Consider the following 19,526-nt stretch of genomic DNA (forward strand, 5'->3'; position numbering starts at 1 on the left):
CGCTGATCAAGATCATACCTAAGAAGGTAACGACGACCTAACGACCTAAGATCAACGTCAGCGGAGACTTATAAAATAAGGCACATAATAAGTTGTGTAGGTGGACAAACAGGTGGTATCTCTTGGTTTCTGAATAGAATTATGAGTCAATTACTACCACAAGTGTGCACTCATTATTCCTTGAACGTCTTAAAATGCCGAAATCAAACAAAATTGTGCCATGGAATCATTTGATGTGACGTCTTTGTACACAGGTGTTCAAAACGAACAGGCGTTACAAACGTTATCTGAAATTCTACATAGACACAGCGGTAGTATGGAAGCCTTTGGTGTAAGCAAACAACACGCAATTATCCCGATCAGCGAATGCCTTTAGTGCAACATTTTTAAATGGTCAGGAAAGTACTTCTCTCAAATAAAAAAAAAACTCGCTATGGGTAAAAGGCATGCTTCATCCTTTTTGAGCGTAAACATTAGTAGCTTTAGCCCAGTCCTGGAGCGGGGATACAAGTCTGAATGTTACCTGCAACTGGTCGCCCTGCTTTTACTGAACGCAATCAAGCACTTGAGTATAAGCATTGGGAACGTTCGAGCTATATAACCTGCACTGCTATATGGCAATTGCTTTTCGTACGTTACAAAAAAGTGCTGTGGTACAGCACCATGCCAGGGCTCATACATTAAAAGGCCAAATGCCTGAGAGCGACATGGAATCTCTGGCAACAAACATCTGTCTCGTAACACTGAACTGAGGTCTGCAACAAGGACGCGTTTTATGATGAACTCAATACGTTGATATCCAGGATACCAAGCCAGTGTGCGGTTATTGTCAGAATCGATGGGAATGCAAATGATAGGACCTGAATAACTCCGTTCCCCTTGACCCGCATTGTTGTTCGAACCTTTCGAGAGGGCGCCAGTAATCTTTCCATTTGTCCGGATCGCGTGGTAAAGTCGCCCAATTATTTCTCCATTCGCGTGGGGCACGGAGAGTTCGAATTTTCTTTTTAAGGACTCTCCTATATCCTTGGAAGATTTCTGTTGTCTGGTTCTGCCCCATAAAGTAAACATCAGACAACAGAAATCGTCTTATTAACCTCTGTGAGCAGACTAACCTCATCACTGCGTCCATGTTTAAGAGGAATTATCGACGCAATCAGCTTAGGTGGCAAGGGACATTAACGCCAGGAGAGCAGCGAAAGCGGAAGATGCCGACTCTTAAGCTTCACCTCGATTACGTCTTTACAAAGAACATCCCTTCGTCAGATACCCAAAAAACCAGGGCTGTCTGGGACTTCGTGTTCAATTCCGACCACCGTCCAGTTCTTCTCAGCTTTATGGTACGGTTCAAGAAGAAGTATCGGGGAGCTCAACACCAATTGAAGCTTGACTTGCCAGATCTGAAAGACGTCGAAAGCAGAAAGAAGTCCGCCAACGAGTGTCGGTCAGTATTGGATTACGGACGAAGAAGAGAGTGGATGACGCTGACTCTCTCACTAAATGCACTCAGGACGCTGCATAGAAAATATCACTTCTTGGTTCAAACACGAAAGAATTTTAAGAATGAAAGAAGTTTTCCTTTGCATGTTTGGACACAAGACCCGGGTACAATTCTGCATGTGTTGCCCGCACTACTGGTGACTTCAACTAGGAGAAGAGCCTGAGAAGGTCGCGTTGTCAGCGAAGATACATGATAGTGCGAACGAGTAGACGTCAAGAGCGTAGGACCTAGAAAAAAGCTGTGAGGACAATAACTCGATGGGAAAAACCGAGAAAACCACGGGCAATGGAGTCGCTGTCTATTAGAATTTTATGATGTGAGGTGAAGTTGTAACCGTATCAGAAGCAGGAGGAACCCTCGAGTAGAATATGAGAGAAGGATGCATCTAAAACTACGCACATGAAAACTTTCGTTGGAAACTCCAGCTTCCAAAGTGATGAGAAAAATGGAAACGAGAAAAATCACGGAAATGAGGATTACCGTTACCCTTAGGTTCCAGACTTATAGCCTAATTCGCTTGATTCATTTGATAACTTCTACACTTCCTAAATACAATATTTATACAAAACTCGCTACTGTTCTCTTATTAGAACACTACACAAAATGGCATACAACCACATTGTTCTTTAACTTATTCGCTAGTTTCAACAACTCACACCACTCTTCTTCAAGTATTTCCTTACAACTGCGTAATTCATAGCGTCTCTATAGCCAAAAAAACATCTAAGAAGGTGGTATGTGTCTCCAAGAACGACTGGAGCGTAATTTCGTCGAGGTATGTTCGTGTATCCTCCGGCAGTGGACACGTAGTGCTTTGGGGTCATTCGCGGCGAAACCACCGAGAGAATTGGAGGTTTTGGTCTGCATCCAGAAAAAATTAAGAATACAAAGTCCGGCGGAGACGATGGAATTAGCGCAGAAATGCTGAAATCTCTTCCTCCTTCTGAGAGTCGCGAGATGACGAAGATTATCCGCTCAATATGAACTGATGAAAGGATACTCATGGAACTACGCTATCATAATCCCTCTCCACAACAAGTTATCGCCACGGAACTGAAGAATTGCTGAGACAAATCACTGCTGCGTGTAACGTACGAAGTCTTAGAGCGGATCATCCTGGATCGGATAGTCAAGCATCAAACGAAGAAACCACCTGTTACGGCCAAGCCGGCCCTGGCACTCGTCCATCGGCGATTTTCAGGTGTTTATCGTTAGGAGAGTGGTTAAAGTATGGCAGCGGTGTCTGAGGCCTCTATATTTAGCTTTTCTGGATTTCGGAACCGCTTCTGATTCCACTCATCGAGGCCGTCTTCTCAACGCGCTTCGCGCAGATAGAGTTCTAGGAGATTACATACACACATACACACACACACATACATACATACATACATACATACATACATACATACATACATACATACATACATGCATACATACATACATACATACATACACACACACATAAAAACAACATACATAAACATACATAAACAACAACAACAAAACAAAAAAAACAACAAAACAACAACAACATACAACAAAACAACAACAACAACAAAAAACAACAAAACAACAAAAAAAAAAAAAAAAAAAAAAAAAACAAAACAACAAAAAAAACAAAAAAAACAAAAAAAAAAAAAAAAAAAAAAAAAAAAAAAAAAAAAAAAAAAAAAAAAAAAAAAAAACATACATACATACATACATACATACATACATACATACATACATACATACATACATGCATACATACATACATACATACATACACACACACATACATACATACATACATACGTGTAATAGAATAGTATAATAGAATAGAGATACTATCACGCTTAATTCCCTCTAGTTATCCTGAAAAACGACGTGGGAAACGTTCACTTTCTGCATGAAATCCCCATACATGGAAACAGTCAGTTGTAAACTGTTCACTTCCGTTTGCTGACATGCTCGTGGGGCGCATGTCAGGTTTCATATGGGAAGTTGTTATAGTCGGGTCAAAACGATATGAAGCACGGTGCATTTGCGTACGCAATTAAAACGGTGCGGTGGAGGCAGTTATTGGAACCGAGGTGGAACCATCGCAAACTGCAGCGACGGGTGATCCCATGAAGGGTTCCAATACGCTCCTAACCGCTGCCCTCCACCGCACCGCCCCGAGAGAAGCCGCGTTAGCATTTGTAACATGTTTCACGTCGTTTTAACCCTAGCATGGGTTCCCTCGCCATTTTTGTGGATAATCGTACGGAATCGAGAGTAATTACTTGTGATGCCTAACCCGATACATGTTTTTTAATGACTGCTTTCAATTCAATTTCATTGTTAGTCGGACCATCCGTGTGCTTTTCGTGGTGAACGCTACCACCACTGGTTATCAATACTTTTTGATTTGTTTCGCTGACCTTCTTATCGTGTGTGGAATCGCAGTCCACACGGAGTATCTACACTTCGATAGGTTTTCCATTTCATTTCGGTCATCGGAGCAGCGTAGTGTAAACTCCTTAATTGTTGAAAAGTTGTTGTAAGTTGTTGCATTAATTGCAAAACCATATGATCGTTATTTCGTATTCATCATTCACGACTGGTTACTGTTCAATACCTGAGATTCCTGAACATTCTCTTGCTCATGTTTTCGTCAAAGAATACACGAATAGGAGTGCAAATAAGATCAAATTGTCAAATCTCTAAAGTGTCGTTTAGATATTAACGTTAATTCCTTTTTAGCTTCGTTCCACGCCCTGAGGATGACGAGAAGTACATTCTGTGTTTGAGTCAACACGACACACTTTCAGGCAAGGTACTGTCTTCTAATGACTATGGGTTACTACTTTAGGCAACTGCTTGCATTGGTTTGCAGTTCATGTTAATTGCTACCAGTGAACTAAACTATCGCCGAGGTTTACTTTGTTTTGGCAGTTGCACTGCAGTACACCAAATTCAAATCCTGTCCATCTAGTGTTCCTAATTTGTACGCGACATTCCCCTCCGAGAAAAAAGAGGTTGGGCACTGCTTGCAGATCAAGGCGTTGAAACATGATATACTCTCGTACGGGAGCATTCAAGTCTTCAATAATGCGTGGACTCTTATCCTTGTCTTGTTTCTGGTATGCACAACGCAGGTTGCTTAGGTTAGTCACAGTTGAACTGAACTGGATGGATTTTAGATTTCGCACTCTTCTTGGAGACGTGCGTAACGGCAAATATCTGCATCATGTCCGAATTTTGTCTCCGTTGTGAGCAACATAAAGACTCAAAACTGCACTGCGAGTTAGTGCATCCGTTGCTTATACCGCTCAAGATGTTTTTAAACTGTGAGATACGTGAACATATGGAGATCACCAGACCTACCTTTCTGCACTGTTGATATAGTCCGGTCAAAACGGTCCGAGGTTCGGTACGTGTATGCGGCTGCGCTCGAATCTGTGCGGTGAGGCGTAAGGGGATAGGGTTGAGGAAGGACCCTTGCCAACACCGCTCATCGTTGCAGTTCGCGATGGCCCAACTTCGATTCCAACCGCTGCCTTCTCTTCGTGCCGTTTTGTCCTGGCTATACCTCTATTGTGCCTCAGAATTAGCAGTTCCGTGTTACGAACTCTGTAAGGATGGTATATGTATCCTGTGGCGATCCATTAGCTTACAATAGATATTCGAACTTTGATATTCGATGCAGTGTAGAGCGTTTTAATGTCTTGTGAATGCCACCTCAAGCTCGGTGCAGCATAAGCGGCTGTACTCTTAGCAACACGGTTAAACTGGTTGTTGAAAACGAGAGGAGAAACTTGCTAGTTTAACTCATCTCTGCAGTCGACTAAAGCCAGCGAATGTTTCACCGTGATTACAACCTGCTACATGGTTGAGCTGGCGGCCGCGAGTGAATCGAATTGCAGAGATGAGAGATGAGTGCAGCTAGTTAGGGTCCCACCTTGACCTTGTGTGTGTATGTGTGTATGTGTGCGTGTATGGACGAACAAGTAGTACTATATCCAGCAGCCTCCTTTTGGCCTTTTCCTTCCATGGAAGAACGCATTAAAAGGCAACCCATTTATCCATCAAACAACGAGGAGTATTTTTGAAAAGGGGTGATGTAGAAGAAGGGGGTGATGTAGCGCATTTGGTAAGAGATTCCGCTATGGCTGCGGCGTAATAGATCGGAGTTTCAATTCCGGCCTAGTGTCAACTAAGCCTTTCATCCGGGCGGTAAATTAATATCAGACTTGTCTGGGAGGACAAAAACACTGTTATAATACATTGGTCAGCCCCCGCAAAACATTGTACAGGCTAGTTACACATCCGTAAACCTCAAACGGTTTTGAAGGAAAGTGAATGTGGTGTGGCGAAACCTAAGCGAATTGATTAACTCCAGACACTTTGTCCCTTATAGTGCAAAAGAGGAAGACATTTGGTGTCAGTACGTAATTGGAGGAGCAGAACCAGAGCAAAACACATTTCAATTTTGAGATATTCCTCTTTTTCCACCTTCAAAAAACAGATTTTTTCTAAATAACATTGTTCTTTGAAAGCCTGACGATACAGAGCAGGATACAGAATCCCTATAAAATTTCTCCTTTATACAAAGACAGTCTACTTAGTCTGTGGAAATGCAGATGGGAGAAAGAGGGGAAGTACCATGTTGTTGGCGTTTTCCTCATAGGTGCTTTCTGATTTTGGACGTGGTCGTGTAGTAGTGGAAACCATAGTTGGTCAGGATCCACACGTTCACTTCCACTTCCATTAGGAAAATGAACGCTTTCGAACAATTTACGACCCTTATCGGACGTCTCCGGATGAGAAGATATGGTTCAACGGTAGCTCGACTATGTTCTTCGCTTACTCTCCGCAATCAAGCCACAAAAAAAAGTCGAAGCTTTCTATTTGGACTTACAGTGGTTCTACAGAGAAGATCATGCCTTCTACAAGATCATTTTAGGTGATCAACGCCAGAATTGGCCGCAGAAAACGCCAGAGGAACTTGACATCGGTATCCAGAGCATGCGGCCTATTTTGGTATGAGCAGGGAAGAGGCTTTCCGAGTCCATCATGACGACAAAAACCAACCATGGAAACTCGCCATTCCAGAAGCCCTCCTTTCTGCGCTAAACGTGGAGATTAACGCGGTGGTGGGTACCGTGATGAAATTGGAAGCATCATAGTGAGCGGAAGGTTTTTGCATTATTCACGCATGAGGGGGATTTTATCCAGACTTGGAGAACAGAGAGCCGCGAAGTTCAGACAGCGAGGTCTCAGAACTATCATTGCTTGGGATCTCTTTGCTACGCTGGGCGGCTTTCGAGAAGATATCGCAATGGACAACATTGACAAGAAGTACGATCGGCTCGTTTAACACAACTGCACGCGGAAAAAGAAAAAAAAGGAAAGGAAATAGCAGAAGTGTTTGCTGAAGCTGCAGGTGTGGAGAGGAGCATTCGCCGTGCCTGTCCCTGCCGTGCCCAGAATTCGCTAATTGCAAGACAAAGATGACAGCTATCCAGAACCCGAACAAAACAACCATCGCATCTAGAAGGAGAATGGTGAAAATCATTAGTCATCTCTATTGTGGTCTTTTCGTCAACCATGTCTACTTGCTTTGTCGCCATCTAAGGAAAGAGTCACAAGTCATTCCAGAGGTTCTCCCGTCCGACGTACAACATACTATCATGTCAATACTACTATTGACAATCATACTATCATGGAAAGAAATCATACAGCACCTCTGGTTGTCGCGTATACAAGTCCGATTGCTATCTGCAAGTGGTGCCCTTGCTTTTACTAAACTTAATCAGGTATTTGATTATAAGCGTTGGGATCGTACGAGCTATATAACCTGCACTGTTATATGGCAAAAGTTATACAATATCTGCATGCACCATTTGCTGCATTGCAGGGAACACACATCAAGGATAGCCCTCTCATCGGTATCGACAATTACACCATCTATTGCGGCGATGCTGATGAAAGGAAAGTAGGAGGCTGCGCAATAGCTGTTAGGAAAGATTAGAACAACCCGGTGGAGGGATTTGGTTTAAACTTGTTGCCTTTGTACGATTGCGGGATCGCAAAAGACTCAAACTGTATCGTAAATGCTCAGCATCCACGGAAACCATTGAAGACCACAGCAACGACGCGTTTTATGATGAATTCAATAAGCTGACGTCCAAACCAGCAGATGGTGATTGTCGGAATTGATGCGAATGCAAAGATGAACTTGAACTGCAGCTGGACTGCTTGGAAAATGGATTTATCACATAGAGCAAACATAGGACAACGGAAATCGATTGATAGACCTTCGCAAGCAGACGAATCTCATCATTACATCCACGTCCAAGAGGAATTGTCGGACGCCATCAGCTTACACGGCAAAGGCCAACTCCTATTAACGCCAAAAGTGCAGCGAAAGCGGAAGACGCCGACTTTTAAGCTTAAGCTCAATTACGTTCTGGTGAAGAACCTCCCTTTGTAAGATATCCGAAAATCTAGAGCTGTCTGGGACGTCGCATTCGATTCCGACCACCGTCCAGTTCTTCTCAGCTTTATGGTACGGTTCCAGGAGAAGTATCGCGAAGCTCAACATTAACCGAAGCTCGACTTGGCAGGCCTGAAAAACGAGGAATGCAGAAAGTGTTTTCGCCAACGAGTGTTGGTCAATATTGGATTACTGACTAGGAAAAAAAAGAATGACACTGACTCTTTCAGTAAATACACTCAGCAGCTGCAAAGGAAACGCTCCTGGTTTTAGAACCAAGGAAAACGTTCGCATTTCTATCTGCGGAGAGAATATTCACGTACAATTTCGTATGAGTTGCCAGCACTACTGTTGACTTCAGCCAGGAGAAGCGTCTGAGAAGGGAATTGCGTCGCCAGCAGAAATGTGATCGTGAGAATGGACGTCAAGAGCGAATGAAGGCGTGGGAGAACAAGAAACTGAGGAAACCCTATATTCCGCTGAAGCAGTATGGCGGCAAGATTGGGGAAGATGACAAAATAATAGGTGTCCTAAACACTGCTAATCGAGGTTTTGTTGGAGAGGCGACCCTGCACATCTGAAGCAAACATCTTGAAAGCTTTGCTGAACCGACAAGCGCTGTGAGTCTCTAAACTCGCGCACACTCGAAGACAGACATACATCACGGTCAGCGAAGGTGCTACCGACGGAGTCAGAGGTTCTGGTCTATATTTAAAAAAATGAAGAATAGAAAATCTGGCGGAGACGATGGAATCAGCGTAGAAATGCTAGATTAAATTTTTCCGTCTGGGATTCCTGAGATGACGAAGTTCATTCTTTGTCAATATGCATTGACGAAGCGATTTCTGACTCGTGGAGACACACCACTGTGTCTCCTCTCCACAGGAAGCCATCCATTACAGAACCTAGGAATTACTGAGAAGTATCATTGCTGCGTGTTATGTATAAGGTTTTGGAACGGGTCATCCTGGACCGACTAGTCCGACATCGCAAAGAAACCACCCGTGACGGGCAAACTGGTTTTCAGTCTAGTCGATTGACGATTCTTCAGGTGTTTATTAACAGGAGTTTGTTTGAAGTGTGGCAGCAGTATTCAAAGCTTCTACAGCTAACTTTTCAGGACTTCGGAGTAGCTTTCTCCTCTCTTCATCTGAGCTTTCTTCTCAAAGCGCTTCGCGCCGATGGAGTTGCAATAAAAATTCGTACATTTAATAAAGGACATGAATAGAATAGCAACTGCTGCGGTCCGAGCACCAGCTGGATGTATTACACCGTTAAGAACAGTTGAGCAGTGTCCTGCCGATGTCATTTTAGCACCTTCTGCACGTCTCCGAGTGGACCTCGAGTAGCCGACGATGTAGTAATATTCGCTTCTAGCAGCGCGAAGTTACAACATGTTGTTAACTATGTATCGAAATTAGCTGCAGCCTACAGACTGCAACTCCGCCCTTATAAATGCAAGCGGATGTGGGTCTCCTCAAGACCTTCAACGGGAACCGGGGTGAACGGACAACCTATCAAACTTGTGGATCGATTCTGTTATTTCTGTATGGTGAAGAACGATTGCAGCTACGAGAGGGATACTCAGCAAAGATGCGCTAAAGCTAATTCTGCATTCAACTGATTGACCACATGCCCGTGGTCGACCCCCATCACCAACGAAATCAAGTTGCCAGTCTACCTATCCGCAATTCGCCCCATCATGATGTACGGATAGGAGACTTGGATAGCTTCATCGACGGCGATGGAAAAGATTGACTGCACGGAGAGAAAGTTGCTTAGACGATTGCTAGCTTACCTTTGGCCGATGGTGTACCATAACGAAGAACTTCACTCGGAAATGGATATGGGGTAGCGGCGTGGAAAACATCAACATCATGCCCTATCTTCTGAAGTAGTCACGGAAAACCGTTTTTGCTTCCTTGGTCACGTTTTGAAAAGACCATTTGGTCGTCTTCTCCAAGTTATCCTGAAAATGCTTCCAGATCGTAATTGGAAAAGACCACCTGGCCGTGAAAAATTTTTTTGCACGGAAGTGGTGAAGGAAGATCTGAGCATACTAGGAGTTGACAGGCAGTTCAGTCGAGACGTTAAATTCCGGGAATAGCGACGCAAAGTGGATTCTAGCTGAAATTTGAAGAGGATGGGCTCGGATACAAGGACGACACACACCGACGAAAATGAGGAGAGCCGCGTTAGGCCGTAACACCCGACCGCCAATTAAGCCTGTTCAACGTGGTCTGAGATTTCTGAAAGAAGCCAATTGGTCTGAGATTTCTGAAAGAAGCCGAAACCGGATGCTCTGGAGCAAGGCGAAGGAAGAGAACCTGAGGACACTTGGCGTGAACAGGCAGTTTGGTCGAGACGAGAAACTGAGGGCATTCGCGTCAGGCGATAATGTCAGCCTGCCGATTAAGTCAAATAAATGAGTCATCCCGTCACTGTTGTACTTTTTCCCCCATATTATTATGAGAAGATCGTCTAGCATAATCTGTATCCAGCTGTGAATGGAAATGAATGTTACGAACTTTTATATGTGTAATTTTGGACTGCTGTGTGAGGTAATCCTAATTCGTCATACGTATTCAAACAGATTTATCTGATCAAAGAGTGAATGTCTTCTTCTTGTAGCACTACTCCGATCTTCACAGCAACTCAACGAAAACAACTACTGAGCTCTATAAGAGTAACTACGTGCGAGAAATATCTTATAGAAGAATACTGCGAACTTTTCTCTGATAATGTTCCCGTAGTTTGGAAGTTCAGCAGTTTTCAATTCTCCTAATCGTCTTTTTAGCGCTTAATCTTCGTTGCGCATTGAACAAGACATGAAGGGAAATCTTAATTCTTTACCATAATGAAAAGTAGTTTTTCTTCACCATGAAAAGAAACACTGAATAACGTCTTTACAGTTTAGCGCAAACGCCCCAACTGCTTGTCAACGCCAAGTATGCTCAGATCTTCCTTCACCACCTCGGTCCTAACTTTTTTTTCACGACCAGGTGGTCTTTTCCAAATACCGTTTGGAAGCATCTTCAAGATAACTTGAACAAGACAATTAGATGGTCTTCTCAAAACGTGACCAAAGAAGCGAAGACGGTATTCCGTGACTTCTTCAGAAGAGAGGATAAGATGCTGACGTTTTTCACGTGTTATCCGCCGGCACCCCATATCCACTTCCGAGCAAAGTTCTTCGTTATGGTACACCATCTGCCAAAAGTGAAAAAAAAACTGAAAAGCTAACAATCATCGAAGCAACTTTCTCTCCATGCAGTCAATCTTTTCTATCACCATCGACGAAGCTGTCCAAGTCTCCTATCCGTACATCATGATGGGGCGAATTGCGGATAGGTAGACTGGCAACTTGATTTCGTTGGTGATGGGGATCGACCACAGGCATTTCATGAGGTAGTTAAATGCAGAAATGGTCTCCGGGAACCTCTGCTTAATATTTCACCTATCTCATAGCTGCCCTTGTTTTTTTTGCGTGCAGCCCAATTAACAGATCTGCGCAGTGTCTCACTTCATCAGTTGGGTCAGTTGAGGAAAAGCGGCCATGGAAGCCTTAAACAATCACTGCATCTCCACTCTCGAAGTACACAATTATACTTCGAGAGAGATAAAAACTTCGTCATTTACACAAAGAGAGGGGCCCTACAGGATACAATCTCGTCAGCCACTGTTGAGAACACAATGCGAAAACCAGAATGCGGCGACGTGGGAATGAAGATTGATACTCGGTAGCTGCAGCATCTGCGCTTTGCTGATGACATCGTTCTGATAACATCTTACATCAACCGTGGATGTATCGGAGTATGGCAAGAGGAAATGCGCACAACGGGGAGCGTGTAAGTGCATCGGGAATGTAATGAAGAAGACCAGGAACACCCAGTTCCGTGATTTCCTCTTCAAGAACACCGTATTTCTTGCTTTGAGCAATTCTTCAGAAACAAAAAATCTTCAAGTAGACAGCTCGCAAGCAAAGAAAAAATCGGTGAGGGTCAATGAAAGCTTAATCGTAAGACTGACACTACGGAAGGACACATTTGAGGAACGGGATTCGAAGTTCTATACCATTTCAGCGGTCGAAGATTAGAGACGCCGCCGCGTTTGCCAAGGAAAGCAAAATAAGGTGGACCGGACATGTCATGCTTTTCAACCACAACCATTGAACCAGAGCCGCGAACGACTGTTTCCACTACCTTTGTCGCATACTGGATAAAAAAATACCAGAGGAAAGTTTTGTTAAGAGATAACTCCTCTGATCTGCCTCTCGTATTGATAGAAGAAGTACAGAGAAATGTCTGTCTCAAAAACATATCGCTTGCATGACGTTTTAGCCCATATTTCGTCTTACTTATGATCTAAACAAAGAGGTAGTAAATCTGTTTTAATCTATCACCATCATCTGGATAAAAATAGAGCGTGAATCGTTCATTAATTGTACTGTTGGAGTTATCATCCATATTTAGCAAATTCACGAACCCATCAAATCCTTTTTTGTTTGTCGCACTTTAAAAGAAGGCTATAAAAACGGATAGCTCCTTTACCAATTTTTTACATGCAGCGACTTTCCTGTATTTTCTTTTCATAGATGGTCTATGTCTATAAGGTGTCCAGCGAAAACGAGAACACATAGATTGTCTAGAGCGAATCCGATTCTCTGAAACTTGTGTTGCAATACGCCCCGCGAGTGAACCTCACATTGGCATCGAAACAACCACTTCGTGAAGGTGGATCGGCTCTTCTTGCTTGCATCGTCGTCGCAAAACCTATAGACGACATAAGGATTTCTTGGTACAAGAATGGGAATCAGCTTCTTTCTTATACAGCTGATGTGAGTCTGTTCTACAACTCCAACCTTTACAGTCTTCTTCTATGCTAGATATTCTCTTTTTTCAGACGTTCTTTCTTGAATCCCTCAAAATGGAAGATCACCGAACCAAGTACACTTGTCAGGCTTCCAATGCCATTGGAACCAGCTATGCATCTCTGAGCATTGACGTGTCTTGTGAGTATCTATAGTTATGATTTTATTCGTCCGTGAAGTTGTTTGCGACGGATGTAAAGCTCGAACGATGGGATCCGCGCTTAACTCTGCCCTCATTAGGGAAGACAGCCATTTGCTACATACAAACGTTGTAGTCATCTAAAAGCAAGTGGAAATCGAGTCACCTTGTCGCAACCGCTCACTCGCTGTTGCATAACAAATTGGAACGTTTTGAGCAGATCTGTTCATGATGGACAGCAGAAGATCGATTAAAGGTCATTGCAACGTAAACTAAAGTTTTACCGCACAGTAGTTTTGCAAATAATGAAGTTCTACAACCTATATGTTCTATAATTTTATATGCTATGGGTCTCTCATGCTGTACAATAACGGGCTTAGCCTGTGTTTGTTTGTTTTTTTTTTATCTGTATGTCACGGAAATACTCTATAAAGATGATAAACGTTGCATCGTTTGCGAACCGAACACGAAATAATCGTTTGTGATAGGATAGGTAAATTTTAGTAAGTTAAGGAAAGTATGCGAGCATTTATACATGCAAATGAGGATGTTATCTCCAATTTTGCGAGACAGTGAAAATGTTTAGCCTTCGATTATATAGATACTAATCTGAACGTCCGACAAAAGCCGGACTTCAGATTTTTCAATTTTTTCCTTAAAAATTTAAGTATAGATGAGAGATCTCATGATTTTCTTCCCAAATGCGTCAGTACTGTTTGGAGAACAATCAAACTTGATTTTACATCGATGTTTCTCTCAAACCACAATTTGGAAACGTTATTCGAAGTATGAGTTTCCTCCGCTCTCAACTATTAGCGCAGAATGACGTGCTAACATGTAATCAAGTGAATATCATCATCGTAGTGATGAAGATAAAACTCTCTATAAATCCGATGCCATGGTAAATGTCTCCCTCTCTTTTTGAAATTTCGTGACTGAGACACACACATGCGCACACACGTGACAGAATGAGCCCGTTATTATATAGTATGATGGTTCGCAAATTTGGAAGTGTATATTCACATGAAGTTCATTTACCCTCACTATCAAATGACAGAAACTAACTTGGCCTATGAAAGCCAACATACATATAAATATGTGTCTGGACAATTGTGGAAAGATAGAGTGCTCGCCTATCAGATGCATGGCGATGGTTTGGCATCCCACCGGTGAAGAGTTTTGCATCATTATGGAGTATGTTCGTGACACACAGACAAACACACTCAAATACACACACGGGCTAAGTGCGTTATTATATAGCGTGATAATATGGTCAAAACGACATGAAACTCGGTGCTCATGAAGACATGAAGCTTGCGTAAGCGGCTGCGCTCGAAGCGATGCGGCGTAACGTGGCGGTTAGGGGACATTAGCAGCTCTCATTGTTGCAGTTAGCTATGGTCCCACCATTATTCCAACCGCAATCTTCACCGCGTCACCTAACTGATCCGCGCCTCATGTCGTTTTGACCCGACTATAGATAGGACGCTTTTGCAATTCCCTTTTTTTGTGGACCTCAAAATAGTCTGAAATTGTGGTCTATGTTTCTTTTCTATTTCTTCTGACGACTTTTCCTTGCACGTGCTCTAATTCAACGTAACATATTACGTTTGCTACTTGTTTTTTTAACACACGCATGCCCTTTGTAATTCCGTAACTTCTTAATCACACATTGATGGCCATCCGTTGGCGTATTCGCCATGAGTTTTCTATCACGGTGTTCCATCATTCTGGGAGAGCTACAATTCCTTGGGACTAGAAGCTATGGGGCTGCTGCTCAAAGCATTCTCCGGGAGTGTCAGAAGCAGCAGAGGAGAACTTTCTGTTGATGTTGATTGGCTATCGGTGGTACTGAACGCCACGAAGGAACCAGTGCGCACAACGACAATATCGTGCAGAAACTCCGATCGGCAGGGGCGGGCGAAACAGCAATGACTCACCGTTGCTCTCCCAGCACGAACAGTTGGTTTCGACCAGTCCGCGAGGTACTCACTTTGATAGAAATTTCTCGTTGCTTATAACTGATAGGTGTGTCTAGATGGCGCTTGAGAACCGTTGTAAGAGATGTTGACGTGCAGATGCCCCCTGGGTGGCAAGAGATCCAATGAGAATTTCCTATCGTCAGGGGCGGAGGAACCAGTTGTTGAGGGTAACGTGGATAGTGGTGTGTCCCTTGTCCAATGCCTCGTTCAAGGCCGCTTCACGTGCTGCGTGTGTTGCTTCCATTCGTAGAAAAAGGCCACAACTTACTTGAGCCACTTGAGAAAAGGAGTGTATTAGTTGTCAAATGTCAATTTTTCAGTGTGTAGAGAAATAAGTAGCTAACCTGGTATTCAAAAAAAAAACAATTACGTTTTCAAATTTGGTTGCAAAAGATACGCAAAACCTGATAAGATTTTACACGGTTTGAGCCAGCGAAGCGAATCTGACGTCATCAAGCATATTTTAGAGCAGCAAGAAAATGGGTGCTTGTAAAGAGGGTCCCGGCAGATTTTCTAGCTTGCCTCGATCATGCTCGGCCGAGGCTTTAGCGATGGTGTGTGTCCTGAAGAGATTCACCTTCGTTGCTACCTAGATAGCTGACTCTGGCTACCGCTAATCATACGCTACATCACTGGGTAGAATATAATCCACGAGCCACTAAATTGTTCTGGAGAATAAGACTCATCCACTGAAGTTTTGTGATGTGAGATGAATTTGTAATTTTACCAGAAGCAAGGGAAATCTTCACGTGAACTATAAGAGAAGGATGTATCTAATAGCTCCAAATCACGTATATGAAAATAGTCGTTAAAAACGGAACACTGCAGCTTTCAAAATTAAGTGGAGTGAGGATTATCGTTATTCTGTAGGTCCCAAGATGTTTTGTAGCCTCATTTATTTTCGGAGAGAGAGGAATTCCGTATCTTTCACCTCTTGGAAATAAAGAGTTCATTTGATAAGATTTATAGGGTTCCTAAAGGTGAGGTCTAGACGAAACTCGCTTCCGTACTTCTGTTAGGAATACACCCAAAATGACATGTGCTTTTAACTACATTGTTGTTTAATTTTTCGGTAATTTTGAACTCACACTATTCTTCTTTACATATTTCCTTATAACTGTGTAGTTCTTTACCTTTTTATGCCCAGAAGAGCATTTAAGACATTGTCTGTGTCTTCAGTGACTTCTTCATGTTATGTTCGAGTATCTCCCGACATATCCAATGGACACGTAATGTCTCAGAGACATTCGCGGAGAATACGTTAAGACCCTTTTTGCCGTTCTCCAAATGCCAACCGTCAAAAGATTGGCTCAAGGAGCACAGTGGTTCCATTGGCAGAACTATAAGGAACAAGATTTTCCAAGATCTTTCCATGATTTGTTCTCTCATCTTAGCTAAAATACTTTCGCTGTAAAGGTTGCGTGTCTTCCTCAATCATTTATCTTATACTTCACGATTTTATTTCGGAGACAACTATCGAATACCCTTACGATTCCGTTTTGCTCACATCCATCTCCTTCGACCCACTGTAACGAACATCCGAACGTACGTTTGACCCTGTTAATCTGGGTTCGGGAAATAAACATGATGAACCGTCTAACGTCGAAAGAGTCTGAGGAGATGAGTTGCTTGTGAAGCATGCTAAAGGATCGAGGATATATTAAAAGAGACCGAAAGCACCCTTCTTTTTTCTCACCTCTTTACCACAATCGCTCTTCCTGTTTTGAGATATGCTTCAGATACCTTCGCATACGGGCGTAACAGGGAAAAGTACGGTCAGCATCATCAAACTTTTATGGGAGAGTGATGCTAAGAGCACCACGTATAGCGCAGATGAAAATAGAGAATCGAAGTTCAGTCCTATTTCAGCGATTGAAGAATACGAAAGCTGCCGCAGTTGCCAAGAACACTAAGATAAGCTGGGTCGAAGACGCAATGCATTGCAACGAAAACTGTTGGACCAGAGCAGCAAGCGGCCAGGTTCCACGTGAATTAAACGCACTGCAGGGAACCACCCATTGACCAAACTTCTTCACGAGGTCCTTCAATAAAAAAATGTGGCGTTCTTCGTATCTTTCGCGAAGTTAGATAACAGCGAACATTTATCACGCGATCAGGACGACTAGAAGTACTGCTGGAGCTTGCTTGAGCAAATCGACGAACAACGGGAGTACTCGCGATGTAGAATAAGATAATTTATCTGATGAACACTGCAGCAGATAGCACATACTTTGAAGTTGATGTTGCCGACAACGACTAGCTCAGGGTGACCAAGCGTTCCAACAGATACAAACACACCGAAAGCGTATCCTCAAATGCGTGAGTGCTTTCACAATGGTCTTCGTGTACAAGTAATAATCAGTTTCCAAATTGTGTGTTTCCTATTACTATGAATCAAGTTGGTCCCGAAGTCGCACCAAATTTCATTCTTTTTCCGAACAGTTATTACTTTGTTGTTCATAGTTGTCAATAATCAAAATAATGGCCATCATGATCCACGTTCAACGCTCCACTAGACTATCAATTCCAGAAGTTTAGAACTCTGGCGACTGCTGGTCGGAGAAGCGCCTAATCTCTTTCCAGCTCTTTCTAATAGTTGAATTTTTCCTATCGTAGATGGAGCTTCAGTGTCCGAAACAAATCGTACTCAGACGGGGTAGAATAGGCAGGGCGCGGTAGAACTTCACAACCAAATTCAGTAATTTTCTGGCGAGCAAGCTTTCCCACGTGAGGTCGGACATTGTCATGAACCTTACTCACCAGAGAATTGCCGAACTTGGTTGCAGAGTTCTACCACACTCCGTTCACTCTCCCAACGTGGCCCCGTCTGACTACTATTTGTTTCAGGCAGTGAAGCTGCATCTACGAGAAATGAAAATCCAATGATCAGAAAGAGCTGGAAATAAAAACCGCGCTTCTACGACCTGCAGCCGACCAGCGAACTTCTGGAATTGATTGGTCATTATTTTGTACATTGATATTTATGAACAATAGAGTTATGATTTTTGAATTTGGTACGAGACTTGAACCAACCTAATAATTTTCATGGATGCGACGAATTCTTCTGAACTTGAAGGACTGAGAACGGTGAACTTCTTGTCTAGAAGACTATGAAACGTTAATTCTTAGCTGAAATATAGAATATAAAAAAACAGTTCTTTTCTAATGGTTTTGGAATTTTTCTTGGAACTCCGTTTTGCACAGCCTGATCACCGATGGAACACCGTTTCATGAGATTCGAACAATACTGCACCCTCGCAAAAGTCCATACGTACAAAATTTATGCTTGTTTGAGTACTGTCTCATGCTAGCCTTCAGCGCAAAACTTGGATACTCTAATGGCTTATTTTTAACTTTCTTGCAGTTGGCCCACGGATCATGTCTACTACACAAGAGAAAGAAGTTAGCGAAGACGAGCCTGTTTCGTTTCGATGTGATGCAGTGGGCAATCCGCTACCTACAATTCTGTGGACAAGAGCAGGAGACGACCAGATCGTTGCTAAAGGAAACATGTGTGCTGTCGGCGCCTTCACTTCTGAAACCAAAAATTACTCCACTGTTCAGGATCACTCTTAGTAGTGCTCGCAATTGGCAACAAGGGGAATACTTGTGTACTGCGATCGTTGAAGGATTCAAACATGCCACTCTGTCACACTTTCTCCATATTCGAGGTTATTTTTTTCTCTGTTTATGATGAGTTTAGTGTCTCATTTTGTTTGATTTTAATACTAAGCTGTTGAAAGGTACTACCTGAGTAAAATTGCATTTAACTGTACATTTCAAGTCAGAAGAAAACAGCGATTGTTCTAGATATGCCCAAGCGAAGTATTTTCACTTTTTAAACTTCAGAGATTATTTAGGAGATGTTCTTATGTGTTTTTCTATTGCGTCTTCGGCATTACATATTGCATGTTATGCAATTTTTCCAATTCTAATAGGACTTTATTGTAGATGTACTGTTTCAACTTCTTGATCGGCTTCAAAACCCTCGAAATTTCTACTCGTTTTTATGTCATGCCTATCTCGCTGAGTACTTCGTTTCTGTCGACTAATATTTGATTTATTTCCAAAAACCATCTAGTAGAAGAGTAAGCTGACCCGTAGCACTGAAAAAGTGGATCTAGGTATCAATTAATTGTCTTAAAGGTGAACACTACTTACCGCCGGCGCCGAAAGTGTTCAATGTGAGCGCAATGCATCTGCTGCAAGTCGCCTTTATCCTTTATTGCCTTCGTAACACTCGTCCCCTTATTGCATTCGACTTACCTCAGTCGAATACGGAATTGAGCTCCCGTGGTTGAACACATTCGCATTAACTACATATTAGCCGATCCGAAGAATAATGCCGTTTTTTCACATGCTCAAATTTAAATCGGAGGAGGAAAGAATCTAATGTGTTCATCGCTTGGCTCTCAACGCAACACATTTACTTTTTTCATAGTCTTGCTGGACTAGTTTTGAAGAGTCCAGATCTATTTTGAGAGTCATCATTGCAAAGTTGTAGTGGTGATGACAGATGGGCAAATTCGGGATATTTTGCTCAATAAAAGCAACTATGCAAAGGAAATTATGAT

The 19,526-nt window shown here is 42.7% G+C and overlaps 1 protein-coding gene across 2 annotated transcripts in view; it reads left to right on the forward strand.

The window, feature by feature from the left end:
* Nucleotides 1-1,337: 1,337 nt before the first annotated feature.
* Nucleotides 1,338-19,526, forward strand: part of RB195_023506 (uncharacterized protein) — a gene marked incomplete at both ends in the record, with an annotated part of 63,475 nt that continues 45,286 nt past the window's right edge. The window contains 7 exons of one of the 2 annotated variants that reach the window (XM_064210972.1): nt 1,338-1,444; nt 2,607-2,702; nt 4,226-4,298; nt 12,610-12,798; nt 12,864-12,972; nt 18,317-18,464; nt 18,517-18,623. In XM_064210972.1, the coding sequence (XP_064066852.1) occupies nt 1,338-1,444; nt 2,607-2,702; nt 4,226-4,298; nt 12,610-12,798; nt 12,864-12,972; nt 18,317-18,464; nt 18,517-18,623 (829 nt within the window). The remainder of the gene's footprint in view (nt 1,445-2,606; nt 2,703-4,225; nt 4,299-12,609; nt 12,799-12,863; nt 12,973-18,316; nt 18,465-18,516; nt 18,624-19,526) is intronic. The other variant, XM_064210971.1, reaches the window with a different exon arrangement.

The sequence above is a fragment of the Necator americanus genome, chromosome X, assembly GCF_031761385.1.
Source record: "Necator americanus strain Aroian chromosome X, whole genome shotgun sequence".
In the NCBI taxonomy this organism is placed as follows: domain Eukaryota; kingdom Metazoa; phylum Nematoda; class Chromadorea; order Rhabditida; family Ancylostomatidae; genus Necator; species Necator americanus.